Here is a 15,424-nt window from a genome sequence, read left to right as displayed (position 1 = left end):
TTGCGGAGTATACTTCAATAGACTGGTCGAAACTAGTCTATTCCTTGGGATCCACCCACTAGAATCTACGAAACGGAATCTGTTCCTTCTCAAATGAACTTAGGGCATTGGTGGGTAGACCGATTGACTTACTCAAGACAAAAGTCAACGCTCTACCAGAATTGAAGCGAGTCCCGAGCATGCACATCGAACGAGGGGCAAGGCGAGCCTATGCTAGGAAGTGGGGGTTTTGTAGATCATCGATGATAGGACTTGCACGGAAGGAGTGCTTTTGAAAAGTAAATCGTATACAGGCACGCTCGAAATCAGTTTCATCGTTTTATTCTCTTCTCTTCTTTCCTGACCTTTGTTAGTCCGTCTTTGACTTAGTCTTCTGCAGGGTTTCGAAACGTATTGTAAGGTTAAATCACACGAGCTGTGGGGTTGTAACTTTTCACAAACAAGGATACGATTGTTACTCAACAGGCCAGTTAACTTGGATATCCATCAATCTGATCAGTGTTTGTTTCCGCCGGAGCCATAGCATGCATCTTCATTTGCGCATTCAATATTGGCCAGGGCAAGTGAAAAGCCCTGGAAGCCGCTGTTCTTGACCATATTGAGCTTGTCTGGGGCGTAGACTACAAATCTCCTTGGGCGCTTTAGAGAGGGCCTAAAGAGAGAGGTTTGAATGACAATCTTCTCTTCATACGTGACTTGGCGAAGGTCCAAGAGACCGAGTCAGCTTGTACACATAGCCTATGCAAATATGATATGATAGGTATTTTGAAGCAATTGTTTGTTACCATACTGAAATTGTAGTTGTGCTTGACAAATATTTGACCTTAGGTAATGTAACCATAATTGGTATGTTGTTATGTGAGGTAGAGTTCGATAAATAACAGAGACTTAATAGGTGAATCTGATTTCGAGCCCGTCTGTAGCTAGGCTAACTCCTGAAGTATCTCATAAACCGCCTTTATATACGCTGCCGGGGAAGGATGTTCTCCATTTAGCATCCTATTCATTGTATACGCAATTGTGAGCCTCCTGTCGCTATCCATAACCACGATCGAACCACCCCATCCGCTACCCCACCCAACACTCCCCTCCGGCAGCTTGCCTTCAGCGATTCCCGACCCAGGTCCGGTGAGGTAGATTCCAAGTCCGCGCCTCCCGCTACGCCCCGTCACCAGATCCATCCCAATTGCATGTTCCGTAAACGCCAGTTTCACTGTCTCAGCCGACAGCAGGCGATGATCACCTGCCGCACATATCCCGCCGAGCGAGAAGCAGGAGAGAATCTTGACCAATGCCCTAGCGTTTGTGTGGCCGTTAACTGAGCCTAGTACGCTGGACTGCCAGAGCACAGTGTTGGCGTCCTCTGCCTTGGGCAAAGGGTTGCAAAGCGTGCGCACCATAATTGAGTCCTGGTCATATCCCACCTGCTGGCTAAGCACCTCTTGGATCGAAGGTCCCGATGGAGGTATGACGGGGGCCACCCGACTCCAGTCCTCCTGGCGACACCCGAATTGGAAGTCCGCCCCGTCGCCCAGCGGCCGGCAGATCTCCTCCGTTACAAATTTCTCAAGGGACATCCCCGTCTTCCTTCGCACCAGCTCCCCGACGAGAAACCCCTGCGTCAAACCGTGGTATCCCATTGCGGTTCCGGGAGCCCACAGCGTTGCCTGGCGCGCCAGCTTGTCGGTTGCCATCTCGACATCGCATATGTCCTCTAGCGTCATTTTGTCCTGCCACGCGCTGAGACCCGCTGTGTGGGATAATATTTCGCCCACTGTGACCTCAGACTTCCCGTTCGCCGCAAACTCAGGCCAGTGCTGGGCCACCTTGTCCTCTTGGCGGAGCGCGCCTCTCGAGATCAGCATCAGAGCTGCCAGGTTGGTGACTAGTTTGGTGGTTGAGAAGACGTTCACCACTGTATCCTTTTCCCATGGTTTCCTCGTCGACGCGTCAGCGATTCCTCCCCATATATCCACCACGTTGTCCCCGCCGTTGATATTGATACACAGACTGGCACCGATGTCTTGTCCAGATGCAATGGATTCTTGCATTAAGTCGCGCAACTTGGAAAACCGGGCATCGCAGTGGCCTTGGACCTGAGCCATCCTGCTGGATATGACGTTTGTGGCAGCGATGGGAGAATAAAAGTATTGGAGCTCCAATTCCAATTAAAGACAGACGGCTGTCTTTAGGTAGATGTGCTAAGAAGAATGAAAAGTCAGGGAATGGAGGGGTAATGGGTTAAGGGTATTTATTAAGAAGTGTTATGTAAAACACGATATTATTCGTAAACAGCGCCTCAGACCGTTAGTGGGTCCTGGCAAAGAAAGCGTGTGTCTCGTAGGGGAATCTGTTTTCGAAAACCCCTGTATTATAGGGGTTGTATAGTGATTGTAAAGTTTTCCATCTTATTACTTTTGCCTCTACGTATGTCTTCTCTCGTCCTTTGTTTTGTGGAGTGAACGTGATTGACCGAAAGGGAGATAATAGATGGCCAGATAGCCAATGAATCCTATGCCAACCGATCTGTTTGGTCTGTTTGTAGGTGGATAGTTCTTGACAAGGCATAACTAATACACGCGTAATACGATGGTTATTTTTGTCCGTTTATTAATTACCGTGCTGAGATAATGCCAAGAATATGGGTCAAGGGTAAAGAGAGTAAAGAGATGAAACTGATTTCGAGCGTCTGTATACTGCGTTGAGCAACAGATATCTTTTTATTATTTGTCCTTGTACCTGTAAGATAGTAGATGGCCTTTTTTTTCTTTAGAACTTTGCTCTGTAATCGAGTGGAAGATGCAATTCCTGCGTATATCAATGCGACGTTTCCGCTCTTTTCTTCATGCAGCCAATTTACTTGGTGTCAGTCATGGAATTTAGCAGAGATTCAATTCGGGGTGTCTAGAGTCGAATGAGATCGATTCACCTTAGCCGATCGTTGACTACATCAAGCCCTTGTGCGCATACACTTCAATTAGTGTCTGTTTATTACATTGTATAAATCTACAACAATTTAGCCGCATGGAGAGACCCTTGCATCCCTTGCAGAGAATCACAGACTTGGGTTAGTATAATACCCATAACACATCGAGTATGCACCGAATGCGTATATCGATAGTCGATGCTCTGCCGAGTCCAGACACTCTTCATCAGTGCACTTCCATCACAAGGAAAATAAAGATTTATGGAAAGGTCAATGGTTCTTTTAGCTAGCTTCTTCACAGCATTCGGGATGAAATCATCTCGCAGAAAGTTATTTTCGCTCGACTAATACGGCCCACAAAATAATTTCCTCCCAAGATGCAGACTATGCTTACCTTTGGAGCTCTAGAATCCTTCTTCCAGACGAGCTTAGGTCACTCTGACAGAGACCTCATGATTGACTCAGGTCGTTTGGGTAGCTCTATTGCCTTAAGGTTGGGAAATAGCCGGCGCGGATACTCAGCCCTTCGAGTTGTCCCTCACCCCCGCGCATGGCCAGGATAATCAAATTTGGGAAATTGAAAGTCTTGAGGGTGAAAGTCTTAGGGTCATTGGTAGTCGTCTCATTCTAACTATGGTCGATGTACGATGTACGGTGATGGAACGTATTCAGATTCGCCGGAAAAACTCGCTGCCCAGCTAAAGGTGCCCAATTTTTATCACAGAAGAACATTGTAAAGTAAGCAACTTCGAGTGCCGAGGGATGATTTCTCCATGGCGTCCCTCCAAGTGGAGGATATGTCTGCGCTCGTACTTGTGATGATGGTCTTTCGGCCCAAGGGGTATACAAATAGCAATTTGGGGGCGTAAAAACAGCATAGACCTTCTAGACCATGTTGACAGACAGCAACAGTCGTGTCAAGAATCAAGAATTGGCATGACGATGCATCGAAACCAATGTTAAATTTTCTTCATCAAGCAGAGCCTCCTGGCTTGTGTACCTATTTTAGCATTCACAGTTTCCACTGCGGGTCACAGACTTTCTTATACGAACGCTTATCCTCGTGGCAACTCGACAGTTTCTTGCAAGCCAAACTCTTTCCTTCTTAGCGTCTTCACTTAGCCCACTACTGGGCAGTGGGCACTGGCACACCCCATCTCTGCCCCAGTGCTAATTCCCCGATCCAACGGTATCGATCGTCGCCTCGTGTCCTGGACTCGGATTGCTACGCCCAAAATAGAACGAGCCCCGGAAGGATACGATCGCGATGTGCGGATCTCCCGTATTCCTGGGCAACCCCACCCGCCCAAGTGATGCGGCTGTTGGGGCCAAATCTCGAGTTTCCATGAGTATCGAGTCTTGATGGGGCAATCTTGGTTATCATCATGTCGTGAATGTGGATTCGACAGAGTCCAATCCTGGCTTTTGGGGTGTACTCTTTGCTTGCCCCCCCCTTTCCTTGACGGTTAATCCCGTTGCATCATCGTGCAGATTACCTGAAACGCCCACGAATAGTCATGCCTTTTGCCAATCGACCAAGACTTCCAGGATGAACTCACGAACTCACTCGCTCAGTGCTTACCCTTGTCCGTTCTAACGGCTTACGGTGGGACTTTTTTTCTTGCGCCGGGTCACTTGGCGCGACTCGGGCCTCATCTCCTCATCTCCTCATCTCCACTAGGACCTGTCGGTTGGTACTCCAGACAGGGGTCTTGGATCCTGGACCTTGAAGGAGTCGACCTGGGGGGGTCTTGGACCTAAAAGGTCCATCTCTTTCGATCTTAGCTCGGGGCTTACTACGAGGGCCTATCTTCCACATCATCGAACGCTCGTTTCCTAGTTATTTTTGTCGCGTCTCTTCAAGTCGCACCTTTCAGCTCGCGATCTTGCCATCTTGTTGACTGTTCTGGTCTCTTCTATTCGTCCTGGAGACCTCAATTTGTCGAGTCTGCCCAGATCGGCCCCAACAAACGGATATCGCATTTAGTCTCGGACGCCAGGAGCGCCATCCCCCCGCAGACACGTTATTTAAACACACGAACCCACAGTGCTGGCGATGCCATAAACTCCCCTGCCACACCCTCCTGCGCGATCACCATGAACTATTAGTTCCCTGCTGTCGCGCATCATGGTGGGGGTTCCGCACAGTACTGGATGTGCACTATGTCGGGAAAGACATATCAAAGTGAGTCAGGGCGACGACCGGCTCGGCCTCCACTACCCCGACAATGAAGACTCCTTTCACGTCTCAGAAATCGAGATACCCTGCTAACGTAATACCAAGTGCGACGAAGCAGTCCCCGAATGCACCCAATGCCAGCGCTACGGCCGCACCTGTCCAGGGTACCGCCGAACCTTTCGCTTTCAAGACGAGGGTCCAAGTCTAAAACGCCGTCATCGCTCCACCACCCGCGGGCGAGGCCGCGGGGCCTCGACGGGCCCCAGCACCCCCAGTACACCCGGCACGACCACGCCGCATATCGAGGCATTCGGCCAGCCCGAGCCCGGCGGCGGTGCCGCAGCTGTTGTGCGTGCCAATGCCATCGCTCTAATGCGCCAGCATTCGTCAACGGTCACTCTGGACGAGAATGTATCGCCATCGCTAGTGCGCAAGACCTTCCGGGCAGCGCAGCCGCAGTTATTCCTCGATTTTGTCATCACGTCATTTCCGACATTATACTGGCACAACCAGTTTCGCGCTGGTAGCGAGCCTGGCTTTGCGGAGTTTATAGTGCTGAATTTTGGCCGAGATGCATACCTGGATACAGCTATTTGCTGCTTGAGTTCGGTATACTTGGCTCATTTAACCCAGGATCCGGCGTTACTACGCACGAGTCGGCGCATGTATGGTCTCTCGCTGAGCGAGGTGATTCGTGCTCTATCAAAGAATGATCATGCCTTGTCGGATAACATGGTTTGCACAGCGATGCTGCTGAGCGTGTACGAGATGTATGCCCGAACAAGTCCTGATGCATGGGCCGTGCATTCCGACGGTGTCAGACGGCTCATGGAAAGTCGCGGTCCGGCGCTTCATGAATCAGGCTTTGGGCGATCATGCTGGATCGCGTTTCGGGGATTTCATATTGCAACCGCTGTTTACCAAGGGAAGCCGTGCTTTCTGGACCAAGACGAATGGCAGCGGTACACGATGCGGATTATGACTGAAGATGCTCTCAAGCCTGGAGAATGGTCCGCGTACGCCTTTATCTCGGACAAAGTCTTTATGGAGATTGCAAAGTGTCCCCGGTACATCAGCGAGACCCGGGAAATTCTGTCTGATGAAGCCCCCGCAGAACGAGAGATCGTCAAAGCTCTTCTGCAGCGCATTCAAGAAACCACAATCAAGCTGCACAAGCTCACCACGGAGCTGCGTTTCTCCATCAGTGCACACGGCCAGCGTGAACAGGGCATTGTCTCTTGCCTCGATACATTTGTCGGTCCCGTTCCTGAGAACTTCCCTGAGACGGCCCCATCGCTCCTCCTCCAGGGCGCGGAGCATATTCTTGGAACACTCTGCCAATTACGCGAGCGTCTTGAAGACAGGCTTTGCTGTCGTGTGATTGAAGAACTCTCGCCCGAGTCTGTGGCGGAGACACCGCCCAGCGAGGGTAGCGCAGCTTCTCAATCCCCCACACAGATGCTTATCCAGCCCAAGACTTTCACCTTGCCGTTTCGCATCCACTCGGAGCTTGGACGTGGTCCGTCTCAGACGTCTGATCGGAATGATCCGCATGCGGTGATTTGGTTGGACCGTGTTGCTTCGTCGATGGGCATGCTGGGTACGAGGATCATCGATGAGACCCCGGATGTTGGCTATGTTGGGGAAGAGACCTCACCTGGAGCATCCACTCTCAGTTGATTGGACATTTCGGAGTATGTTCAACTAACCCTCGTTTATACCCCGCCCTAGCAGGTCTCTAGGGCCTGCAATATTTCACTTCATACAATCTTACTCTTGTCCACTGGAATACACATAACCCTGCCCCCTCCCCCTCCCATTTTGATCTATTGAGATATCCACTTTTTTCAGCGTCATAGCGTCATCCGATGTCATTCACATGAAAATGTACATATACAACCAGTCTTGAATCGAAACATCAATCGCCATTCCCCCTTTTCCGTGAACGTCCACACCAAAGAACATAGGTATATCAAATACCAAGTCCCTAGTCCAAGACCATGATCAATCTTTACAAAACTCTACCCACACATCACACTTAATACTCCAACGACTGCTCCAACAACTTCCTCAACTCCCCCTTCTCCGCCTCCAACTCCTCACTCAAATTCGGCGCAAGCATCAACACTCGCTTCTGAGGAATCGTCCCCTCAACCAACCCTTCCACATCCGACGCCGTAAAGCCCAAATCCTTCAATCCACGTGGCTGATCTCCCAATTTGACCAGGAAATCCGAGATCGCCTCACTCAGCACCTCACCCGCACTCTCTCGCTTAACGTTCGAAATGTCGACCCCGAATGCCTCCGCGGCCGCAAGATGCCGATCCGGATTCGATGCCGCAGTGAAGCGGAAGACGGCTGGCGCGGTGACGGCGACTGACACGCCGTGAGGGATGATGGGATAGTCAACATTGTAGCCAGCGTGCTTGTAGCCTGGGTTCTGGCTGGAGATGGGGTAGCTCATGCCGTGGCACAGGTGGACACCTGCGTTGCCGAAGCCCACACCGGCCAGAGTGGCGGCTAGAAGCATGTTGGACTGGGCTTCGTGGTCATCTGGGTCGCGCACGGCGCGGGGGAGGTACTTGACTGTGCTGCGGAGCGCTTGCAGGGAGAAGATGTCGGAGATGGGGTTCGCGCCTTGGTAGGCGGGTCGGTTGATTGGGTTTGTTGGGCGGGGAGTACGCTCGTTGTAGGGGATTGCGGTCCAGGATTCGAGAGAGTGGCAAAGCACGTCTAGACCGGACGAGGCGTGTACAGCGGACGGCATGGTGCGCGTGTTGAGCGGGTCACAAATACCCAGAGTGGGCTTCAGATTGCGGTGGGCAATGCCCGTCTTGGCCTTTTTGGAGACGAGGTCGAAGATGGCGGTTCCGGTGGTTTCGGAGCCGGTACCTGCTGTTGTTGGAACGGCGACGAGAGGGCGTAGGGGCTTTGCGATGGGGAGACCCTTGCCCAAAGGGGCGTTGACGAAGTCCAGGAAGTCGGCTTCAGGGTAGACCGTGTATAGGTTCATCAATTTGGCAGTATCAATAACGGAGCCACCACCTAGGGGAATTGTGTGAGTTGGATCGTGAATAGTACATATGTGTAACATGCCCACAATTGCGGGATTCAAGCAGACATACCAACGGCAAGGAAGGCATCCGGATTATACGGTTTAGCAAATGCAATAGCATCCTTGACGGAGCTATCCTTTGGCTCCACGCGGACCTTGTCGTAGATAGTAAATTCAATGCCCTCACGAGTCAATCCCTCAACAGCCTGCTTCATAGCATCCAGCTTGGCGACGGTGGAATCGGTCACAATGCACACGCGCTTAGCTCCCATATTCTTGAAATCCATGCCGACCTCTTTGGTGGAGCCGGGGCCAAAGCGAATACTTGATGCAGCCATTTCAAAGGCATACTCCTTCTCACGCGAAGGGTCTGTCGGTGTTGCCAGGTGTCGCCGGACATGATTCATCAGCGAGGGGGTCTTATGGTGGTGGTGGTGGTTGGGATTGGAGTGACAGGGACAGTTGGGTGGGTGGTTGTATTGCACCGTCGCCAGAAGGCTACGGGCACGGGTGGCGGCTGTACGGGCCACTCGAACGGCTGGGGCGGCCATATTTGTTGCTGAATATACTGCTGAAGGAGAGACAGAGAATATGAGGGGAGAGGGAGGTTGATAAAGGGGAAGTGCACTTGGTAGAGGTGAGGTTGTGGAATGTGAGAGTTGGAGGAAATGGAGAAAATGCGGGGATTCGTGGGTTGAGCCGAGTCGGCTTTCTCGCCGAGATTTGGAGTTCTACAGTGAGTACGGAGTAGAAGGCTGCGAATTGAGCTACAGCGACTAGAATTTGGAGAAGTAGCAGTGTGGATCTAGATTGCAACTCCGAATCGGAAATCTTATTCAATAAAACCTTTCCTTTCCAATCATTGCTATTGGCTGCTTTACCGAACTTGGTGCTGGCGGAGACTACACGCGTCTTCAGCCGAGGTTTATCAGTAAATGACATCAATTCCGAGGAAGGATAATAATACCCTCCAAGAGTGACCCCAAATTGGAGAATAGGTGTTATTATTAGGTTCCGGAATTTTGCATATTTGCTTTTCTATATTATTTAAAGTATTCGAAGTGTGTGTCGTCAATTAGCTAGCATCAATATCTCCGTATAAGTCGCATCTCCGCTGTAGTTTGTATACAATTTGCCTCACAGCCAGGTCCTATCCTAAGCAATTCCTCCAATCCTGCATACTCAATTATTGATCGTATCTACATTCTCGCTCAACATAAAGTCAAGGTCAAATCCTCCGACAAATCTCGTACGCGGACTTGACTTCCAGATGGCTGGATTCCATTCGCCCAGGAAATGGGCGGATCGGCTGGCGACAGCACAACAGGGTGGCCGTTAAAGGGGTCTCCAAAGACATCTGACAAATCATACCACACATTTTGACCGTTGACGTTGTAGGCAAATATCGTCAGCGGTGCGCTATTATAAAGTCCACCCTCCTCAGTGCTGATCTTTATTGCAATACCCCCAGCCTTGTGGTCCTGACGGAAGGTTTCGCCATAGCGGCTGCCGGGGAGAAGGGTCACTGGATCCCGGATGACTGTGCCGACAGACCAGATGTAAGTGGGGGCTTCACAATGATTGACTATGATGGCACGGCCGAGACGGGCATCGGTGGGTGCTGGCGTGGATGTCGTGGATGTTGGGACCGGAGAAAGGCTGGCTGAGGAAGATGCAGGACTTGGAAATGCACCATCGGGAATATCGTCTGTCTTTCCGAGAACGTTAGGATGGGAAAGAGCGAAGCCAGCGAGACAAAACAGCTGGAGTGTACTGGATAATTTCATCGTGTCTGCAAGGGAGAATGGTTGGTAATAGCCCTCTTGACTCTCTATGCAGACGGAAAGTGTTCTCCTGTCAGTATTTAAAAGGTTGAGGGCTTTATACCTGTCTATCTGTACTGTTTTTCGGGACTGTAGATAAAGGGGCAAGGCCCGATCAGAATTCCTCATATCAAAAGACACTTTGCATCCCGAATATGCACAGGATGCAACGTCCAAGCGGCGAAGTGCATTTGGCTCCATGTATTATCGAGCCATTTGGTTGCTCGAGGCTCTAAAACTCACGACGAAGAGTCCAGACGGGGCCCAATCAAGGGGGTATATCAGTACCACAGTGTCACCACTAGATCACATAGTCTAGTGCTGGGCTGTCAATACCCGATAGAATATTACACCCTGGCGGATAGTTCCTTGGTTAAGCATGCAACTTTTGTTCACGAGACTAGAAGGGGGTTGGCAAGTTGGTAGGATCAGTCTGTCAGAAAGGGAAATGTATGTATACAGGCGAGGGCCGTAGAATCAGATGTGGCTTGACTGATGCGGATAATTTTGGCGATGGGAGTTGCATAGAGAATGTGGCTTGTTGAGATAATTTCCGAGAATCTGGTATTAAACAAACTTGCTAGGCTCCAGAATACAGAGAGAGGTACGAAGTATGCAGGGCAGAGAATGCTAATCTCCACATTGTATAGCTACTAAGTCGGATCCTTGGAAACTCCACGTTTAATGAACATCTACCATGCACAGCGGGGTTCTGGTTCACGATAGAAGTCCTGGTCGATCTCACCTTACATGGATCAGCAATTGATATTGACAGTTCAGATATACGATTCTAGTTACCAGATAGAAGGTCCAGCTGGATACTCCTGGTCATCTTCTTTGAAGAAATAGCCATCATCCAGTTCCCCGTTTACAAAGGCGGGTCGCCTCCTCATGAGGGCATAGTACGACATCTGAACGGGGTTCAGATATCACAGAGTGACCGGAGAGCAGTGGTTGTCATCGCAGAAAGATGTGGAATTCCCCGGGCCCCCAGACCATAGAATCGAACTTTGTTACGCGAATAGAAGAAGGATCTCGCATCATGAGAGATGTTTCGTGAGACATTGAAGAGCTGATTGGCAAATCGACCCTGGCCACGCTTGGTAGTCTCGTCCAATGGGATGTTGAGCTTCTGGCGTGAAGACCACCGGCCGATGCGCTCGGATAGAGTACCATGAGGGGAATTCACGATCAAAACACGCTTTTGGCCTGAATCGTCGTTTCGTGAGTCCATGTCGGGATTGATAGAGGGGAGAGGTGATTGGGGGAACGGATAGTCCGATGTCATGCCCATTCTCTAGACTAAATCAGATGAGGCAATTTAGCTACTACATTGAAGAACCATCTACGATGACCGTTCAGAAGAATGACACCTAGTGACCAGAGGAGAAACTACTCGGATGCGCCTTTACGTCTTTGCCTTTCAGAAGACCTTCTCCAGAGTATTGTAATACTCTAAAAAAAAACTCATATCCAGATAATTAAGACATCACCGATGATTTTGTCATTGGTCCTCGAAGTCCAGGCTTTCCCAACGCTTGACTGATGGGATAATTGCAAATAGTGTCCACCATAAGACACATCATGTCAAAATGATTGATTGCTCACACTTCTTTTGCAAAGGAATCAGACAAAGGCCTTCGATACAGCCGATACCTACTGCCAGATTGAGCAGCATCCATCGGTATCATAGCTCTCGAATAACCTTTCTGCAGTATATGTAGCGAAATCCAATGGCCAACGATGATATTTGAGCATTTTCAGTCGTGGCCATCTTTGGCCACAAGAAATGCAGGCATATGAGTTCTGCAGCCGTTGCAGCTAGCACATGGGCATGTAGTTCGTACGTTCTGCGGCATTACGACCTAGATCCGCACAACGAGAACGTCCTCGGTGGTATGTTGTATCAGCCTACTCGCAGTAATGACCTTCATCCGCCAGATTCTCGCAGCTTCGCCAGTGCAGCCGCAATACCTTCATCAAGCTCCTCGGCGGGTAGGCTTCTCTTCGAGGGGTTTTGAGTTGGAGCAGATGCGGCGGCCGTGAGCCGGCTCTCGGCCAACACAGATCGCAAGACTGCTTCGTCGTCATCTTCATCCATGGCCATTTGATCGAGCCCACTCGAGAGTCTCGTTGGTCTATTCTGGGGGTTGGGCGTTGAAGCAGACGCTTTCTTGGTTGTTTCCACCCTAAAGTCTTCGCGGACGGCATTGCACCATTGTTGGACCTTTTTCTCGCCCCAGCCTGGAACGGAGCTGATTTGCTCTGGCTGCGCATTCACGGCATTCTGCAAGCTTCCGAATGTTGATATCAAGCTTGCCGCATCTGACTTATTGATGCTTCGCGGGGCAGTGACAAATTCCACCAAAGACTCCTTGTAGGACTGTGCTTGTTGCGTGCGAATTGCGGTGGGTTGGGCGTATTCGGAGGACTTGAAGAGTTCGAGGTAGTGTGCGGCTTCGGGGGCGGACCAGCAAAGCATCAGCGTGAGATTATTGATAATGGAAGTTTTCGATAGCTCCTTGAGGGCATCTTCATGGTTGGGAATGTCCACCATTACTAGCACAATGCGTAGGTTGTACTTCCCCGCGAGGAGTCGGACTCGAGAATAAATGTATTCGGGGTGGAGACGGTGATATTTAAGTGAAAGAAAAAGTGCACATGTTGTTGTCCCAATCACATAATCAGCGGGAATATCGGCATACTCCCATGGTAGGAGTTTAATATGGTTCAAGATCGGATTGCCCTTCTGTCGCGTCGACACGAGAATCGCTGAAGGACCCGATCGATTCGGAAGAGCCTGTGGTTTAGGCTGCTGGACTTTTGGTTGGCCTGATGATGGCGTTCCAGGGTTAGACAATCGAGCACCAGCATCGCCATCTCCTCGAGATTGTGACGCCGAGTCGCCTCCGGTTTGAGCATCCATGTCGAAGCTGAACTGTGAACTGATAAAGCTCGGTCGGGGCTTATCAGAGCCCACGCAGGACCACTTGCTCACCGCCCGACCGCGCAAGAGCCTTTTTCTGCCGCGAATTTTTTTGTCCGTCTCGATTGCAGAAAACCAAGACCAGCTTCTACAATTCCACCATGGCCGAGCCAAATAAGAAACGACGCCTCTCCGAAGAGGATATATCTCAAGTCTCCAATACCAAAATGGAGACTACCACACCCAAAGCCTCCGAAACCCCGGCTGCGAAGCAGCCCAACAAGACACTCTTCGTCCGATCGCTTCCCGCCTCAGCCACGACAGAAAAGCTCGCAGAGTTCTTCTCAGAGTCCTATGTGCTCAAGCACGCCACTGTTGTTGTCAACCCGGAGACCAAGGTTTCTAAGGGCTTTGGTTTCGTTACATTCGCCGACCTTGAGGATGCCCAAAGTGCCTTTGAGGAGTTGAACAATGCCGACTTTGACGGCAAGAAGATTCGGGTCGAATATGCGCAACCCCGTCACCGTGAGATTGACGAGAAGCTGGGCAGGAGTGTTCCTGCTGCTGCTGCGATTAAGAACAAGCAGGAGCGTGAAGATCAGAGAACGCAGAACCAGCCGCCTAGGCTGATCGTGCGCAATCTGCCGTGGAGCATTGAGACCCCCGAACAACTTTCCCGACTTTTCCTCAGTTTCGGTAAAGTCAAGCATGCAGTCCTACCCAAAAAGGGCGACAAGTTGCAAGGTTTTGGTTTCGTTGTCTTGAGAGGCAAGAAGAACGCCGAGAAGGCACTTCAATCGCTCAACGGGAAAGAAGTTGATGGCCGCCAATTGGCTGTCGATTGGGCCGTTGAGAAGGAAGCATGGGAAAAGGCCAACGGGGCCACTCAGGAAGAGAAGGAGGAGGATGAGGAGGAGAAGGAAGAGACTGAGGATGTTGATTTAGAAGACAAGGAAGGTTCTGAGGAGGTTTCGGACGAGGAAGCTTCATCAGATGATGACGAGGATGAGGACATGGAGGATCTGGAGGGTGATCTAGAGAATGGGGATGAGGAGGAAGAGGATGAGGAGGAGAAAGAGGACGACCGAACGGAATGCACCATTTTCCTTCGCAATCTTCCCTTCACCTGCACGGACGAGTCGCTCTACGAACATTTCACCCAATTTGGACCGCTCCGATACGCACGCATTGTGATCGACCACGAGACCGAACGGCCCCGCGGCACTGGTTTCGTGTGCTTCTGGAAGGTCGACGATGCCGTCACTTGCATTCGCGGTGCTCCCAAGACAACAGAGATTACCACTGGCGACAAAGAGCGCTCCAAGCCAGCGATGAAGCACTCCGTCCTACAGAACGAGGATGCCGATCCCAGCGGAAAGTACACAATGGAGGGTCGTATCCTACAGGTTGCGCGTGCAGTGAACAAGCGCGAGGCTACGAGGTTGAATGACGAGGGTGTTTCGCGCCGTCTAGTGCGTGACAAGGATAAGCGCCGCCTCTACCTTCTGTCAGAGGGTACCATCGCGTCGAATACGCCCATGTACAAGAAGCTGTCCCCCTCCGAGATCAAGATGCGTGAAGCCAGTTTCAAGCAGCGTGAGACCTTCATCAAAAAGAACCCGGCTTTGCACCTCAGTCTTACTCGTCTTTCTATCCGAAATATCCCCCGCCATATCACTTCGAAAGACCTGAAACAACTTGCCCGTCAAGCCGTCGTCGGCTTTGCTACCGATGTCAGCAATGGCGTGCGCGAGCCGCTCTCCAAGGAGGAAAAGTCACGATCATCCGAGGAGATGGAGGAGATGGAGACTCTGCGGAAAACCAAGAAGCAGGGTATCGTCCGTCAAGCCATGATTGTCTACGAGACTCGCGAGGGCACCAAGGTTCCCGAGAAGGGCGGCGGTGGCCGCAGCCGCGGTTACGGTTTCATCGAGTACTTCACCCACCGCCACGCCTTGATGGGACTGCGATGGTTGAACGGCCACCCCATTGATGTCCCCGTCAACAACGAGGAGGAAGACAAGGACCGGAAGAAGCGCCTGGTCGTTGAATTCGCCATCGATAACGCTCAAGTCATCAAACGTCGCAAGGAATTGGAAGAGAAGAAGCGTCTCGACAAGGAGAAGAACGCTCAAGAGAAAGAGCAGGAGGGCGACGAAGAGACCGACCAGAAGGGACAGAAGAGGAAGCGTGGAGGCAAGGGCAAGGAGGGAGAGGAACAAGGAGAGGAGGATGAGGAGGAAGAGAACAAGGTTGCCAAACGCAATCGCATCATCGCGCAGAAGCGCATGAAGCGGAGGGCTCGTCGGGGCAAGGCGTAATGATGGTTTCTTGCATTTGATTGATTCTGTATAGATTCTGATTGCGGTTTCTTATTTTGTATCTAATGAGCTGGGCTGGCTTGCGCGATACCACCATCTTGGAAATACAAAAGCATTGCGATTGAACAATCCACCTTCTTCATCTTGTAACTGCGGGTATACTTCACATCGACTCAATTCGTTTCCTCCCCAAA

General features: G+C 50.9%; 7 protein-coding genes across 7 annotated transcripts; 2 read left to right on the top strand and 5 right to left on the bottom strand.

The window, feature by feature from the left end:
- Positions 1–923: 923 nt before the first annotated feature.
- Positions 924–2,105, bottom strand: N7458_002410 (serine hydrolase domain-containing protein; the record flags this gene model as incomplete). Its single annotated transcript, XM_056905793.1, has 1 exon — positions 924–2,105. The coding sequence occupies one exon, from the start codon at positions 2,103–2,105 to the stop codon at positions 924–926; it is 1,182 nt and encodes a 393-aa protein (XP_056769900.1).
- Positions 2,106–5,054: 2,949 nt separating this feature from the next.
- Positions 5,055–6,785, top strand: N7458_002409 (Zn(II)2Cys6 transcription factor domain-containing protein; the record flags this gene model as incomplete). The annotated part of the gene is made up of 2 exons (XM_056905792.1): positions 5,055–5,111; positions 5,211–6,785. The coding sequence occupies 2 exons, from the start codon at positions 5,055–5,057 to the stop codon at positions 6,783–6,785; spliced, it is 1,632 nt and encodes a 543-aa protein (XP_056769899.1).
- A 358-nt stretch (positions 6,786–7,143) lies between these two features.
- On the bottom strand, positions 7,144–8,711 carry N7458_002408 (hydroxyacid-oxoacid transhydrogenase; the record flags this gene model as incomplete). Its single annotated transcript, XM_056905791.1, has 2 exons — positions 7,144–8,150; positions 8,231–8,711. 2 exons carry the CDS (start codon positions 8,709–8,711, stop codon positions 7,144–7,146), a joined length of 1,488 nt encoding a protein of 495 aa, XP_056769898.1.
- A 660-nt stretch (positions 8,712–9,371) lies between these two features.
- Positions 9,372–9,947, bottom strand: N7458_002407 (Bys1 family protein; the record flags this gene model as incomplete). Its single annotated transcript, XM_056905790.1, has 1 exon — positions 9,372–9,947. The coding sequence occupies one exon, from the start codon at positions 9,945–9,947 to the stop codon at positions 9,372–9,374; it is 576 nt and encodes a 191-aa protein (XP_056769897.1).
- Positions 9,948–10,905: 958 nt separating this feature from the next.
- N7458_002406 (uncharacterized protein) lies at positions 10,906–11,217 on the bottom strand (the record flags this gene model as incomplete). Its single annotated transcript, XM_056905789.1, has 1 exon — positions 10,906–11,217. The coding sequence occupies one exon, from the start codon at positions 11,215–11,217 to the stop codon at positions 10,906–10,908; it is 312 nt and encodes a 103-aa protein (XP_056769896.1).
- Positions 11,218–11,913: 696 nt separating this feature from the next.
- N7458_002405 (DNA repair protein RAD10) lies at positions 11,914–12,909 on the bottom strand (the record flags this gene model as incomplete). Its single annotated transcript, XM_056905788.1, has 1 exon — positions 11,914–12,909. One exon carries the CDS (start codon positions 12,907–12,909, stop codon positions 11,914–11,916), a length of 996 nt encoding a protein of 331 aa, XP_056769895.1.
- Positions 12,910–13,070: 161 nt separating this feature from the next.
- On the top strand, positions 13,071–15,230 carry N7458_002404 (mRNA-binding ribosome biosynthesis protein NOP4; the record flags this gene model as incomplete). Its single annotated transcript, XM_056905787.1, has 1 exon — positions 13,071–15,230. One exon carries the CDS (start codon positions 13,071–13,073, stop codon positions 15,228–15,230), a length of 2,160 nt encoding a protein of 719 aa, XP_056769894.1.
- Positions 15,231–15,424: the final 194 nt, after the last annotated feature.

This window comes from Penicillium daleae, assembly GCF_028827525.1.
Source record: "Penicillium daleae strain IBT 16125 chromosome Unknown utg000002l_segment0_segment0, whole genome shotgun sequence".
NCBI lineage: Eukaryota > Fungi > Ascomycota > Eurotiomycetes > Eurotiales > Aspergillaceae > Penicillium > Penicillium daleae.
The sequence above is the reverse complement of the archived record's forward strand: the minus strand, read 5'-3'. Positions and strand labels throughout refer to the sequence as shown.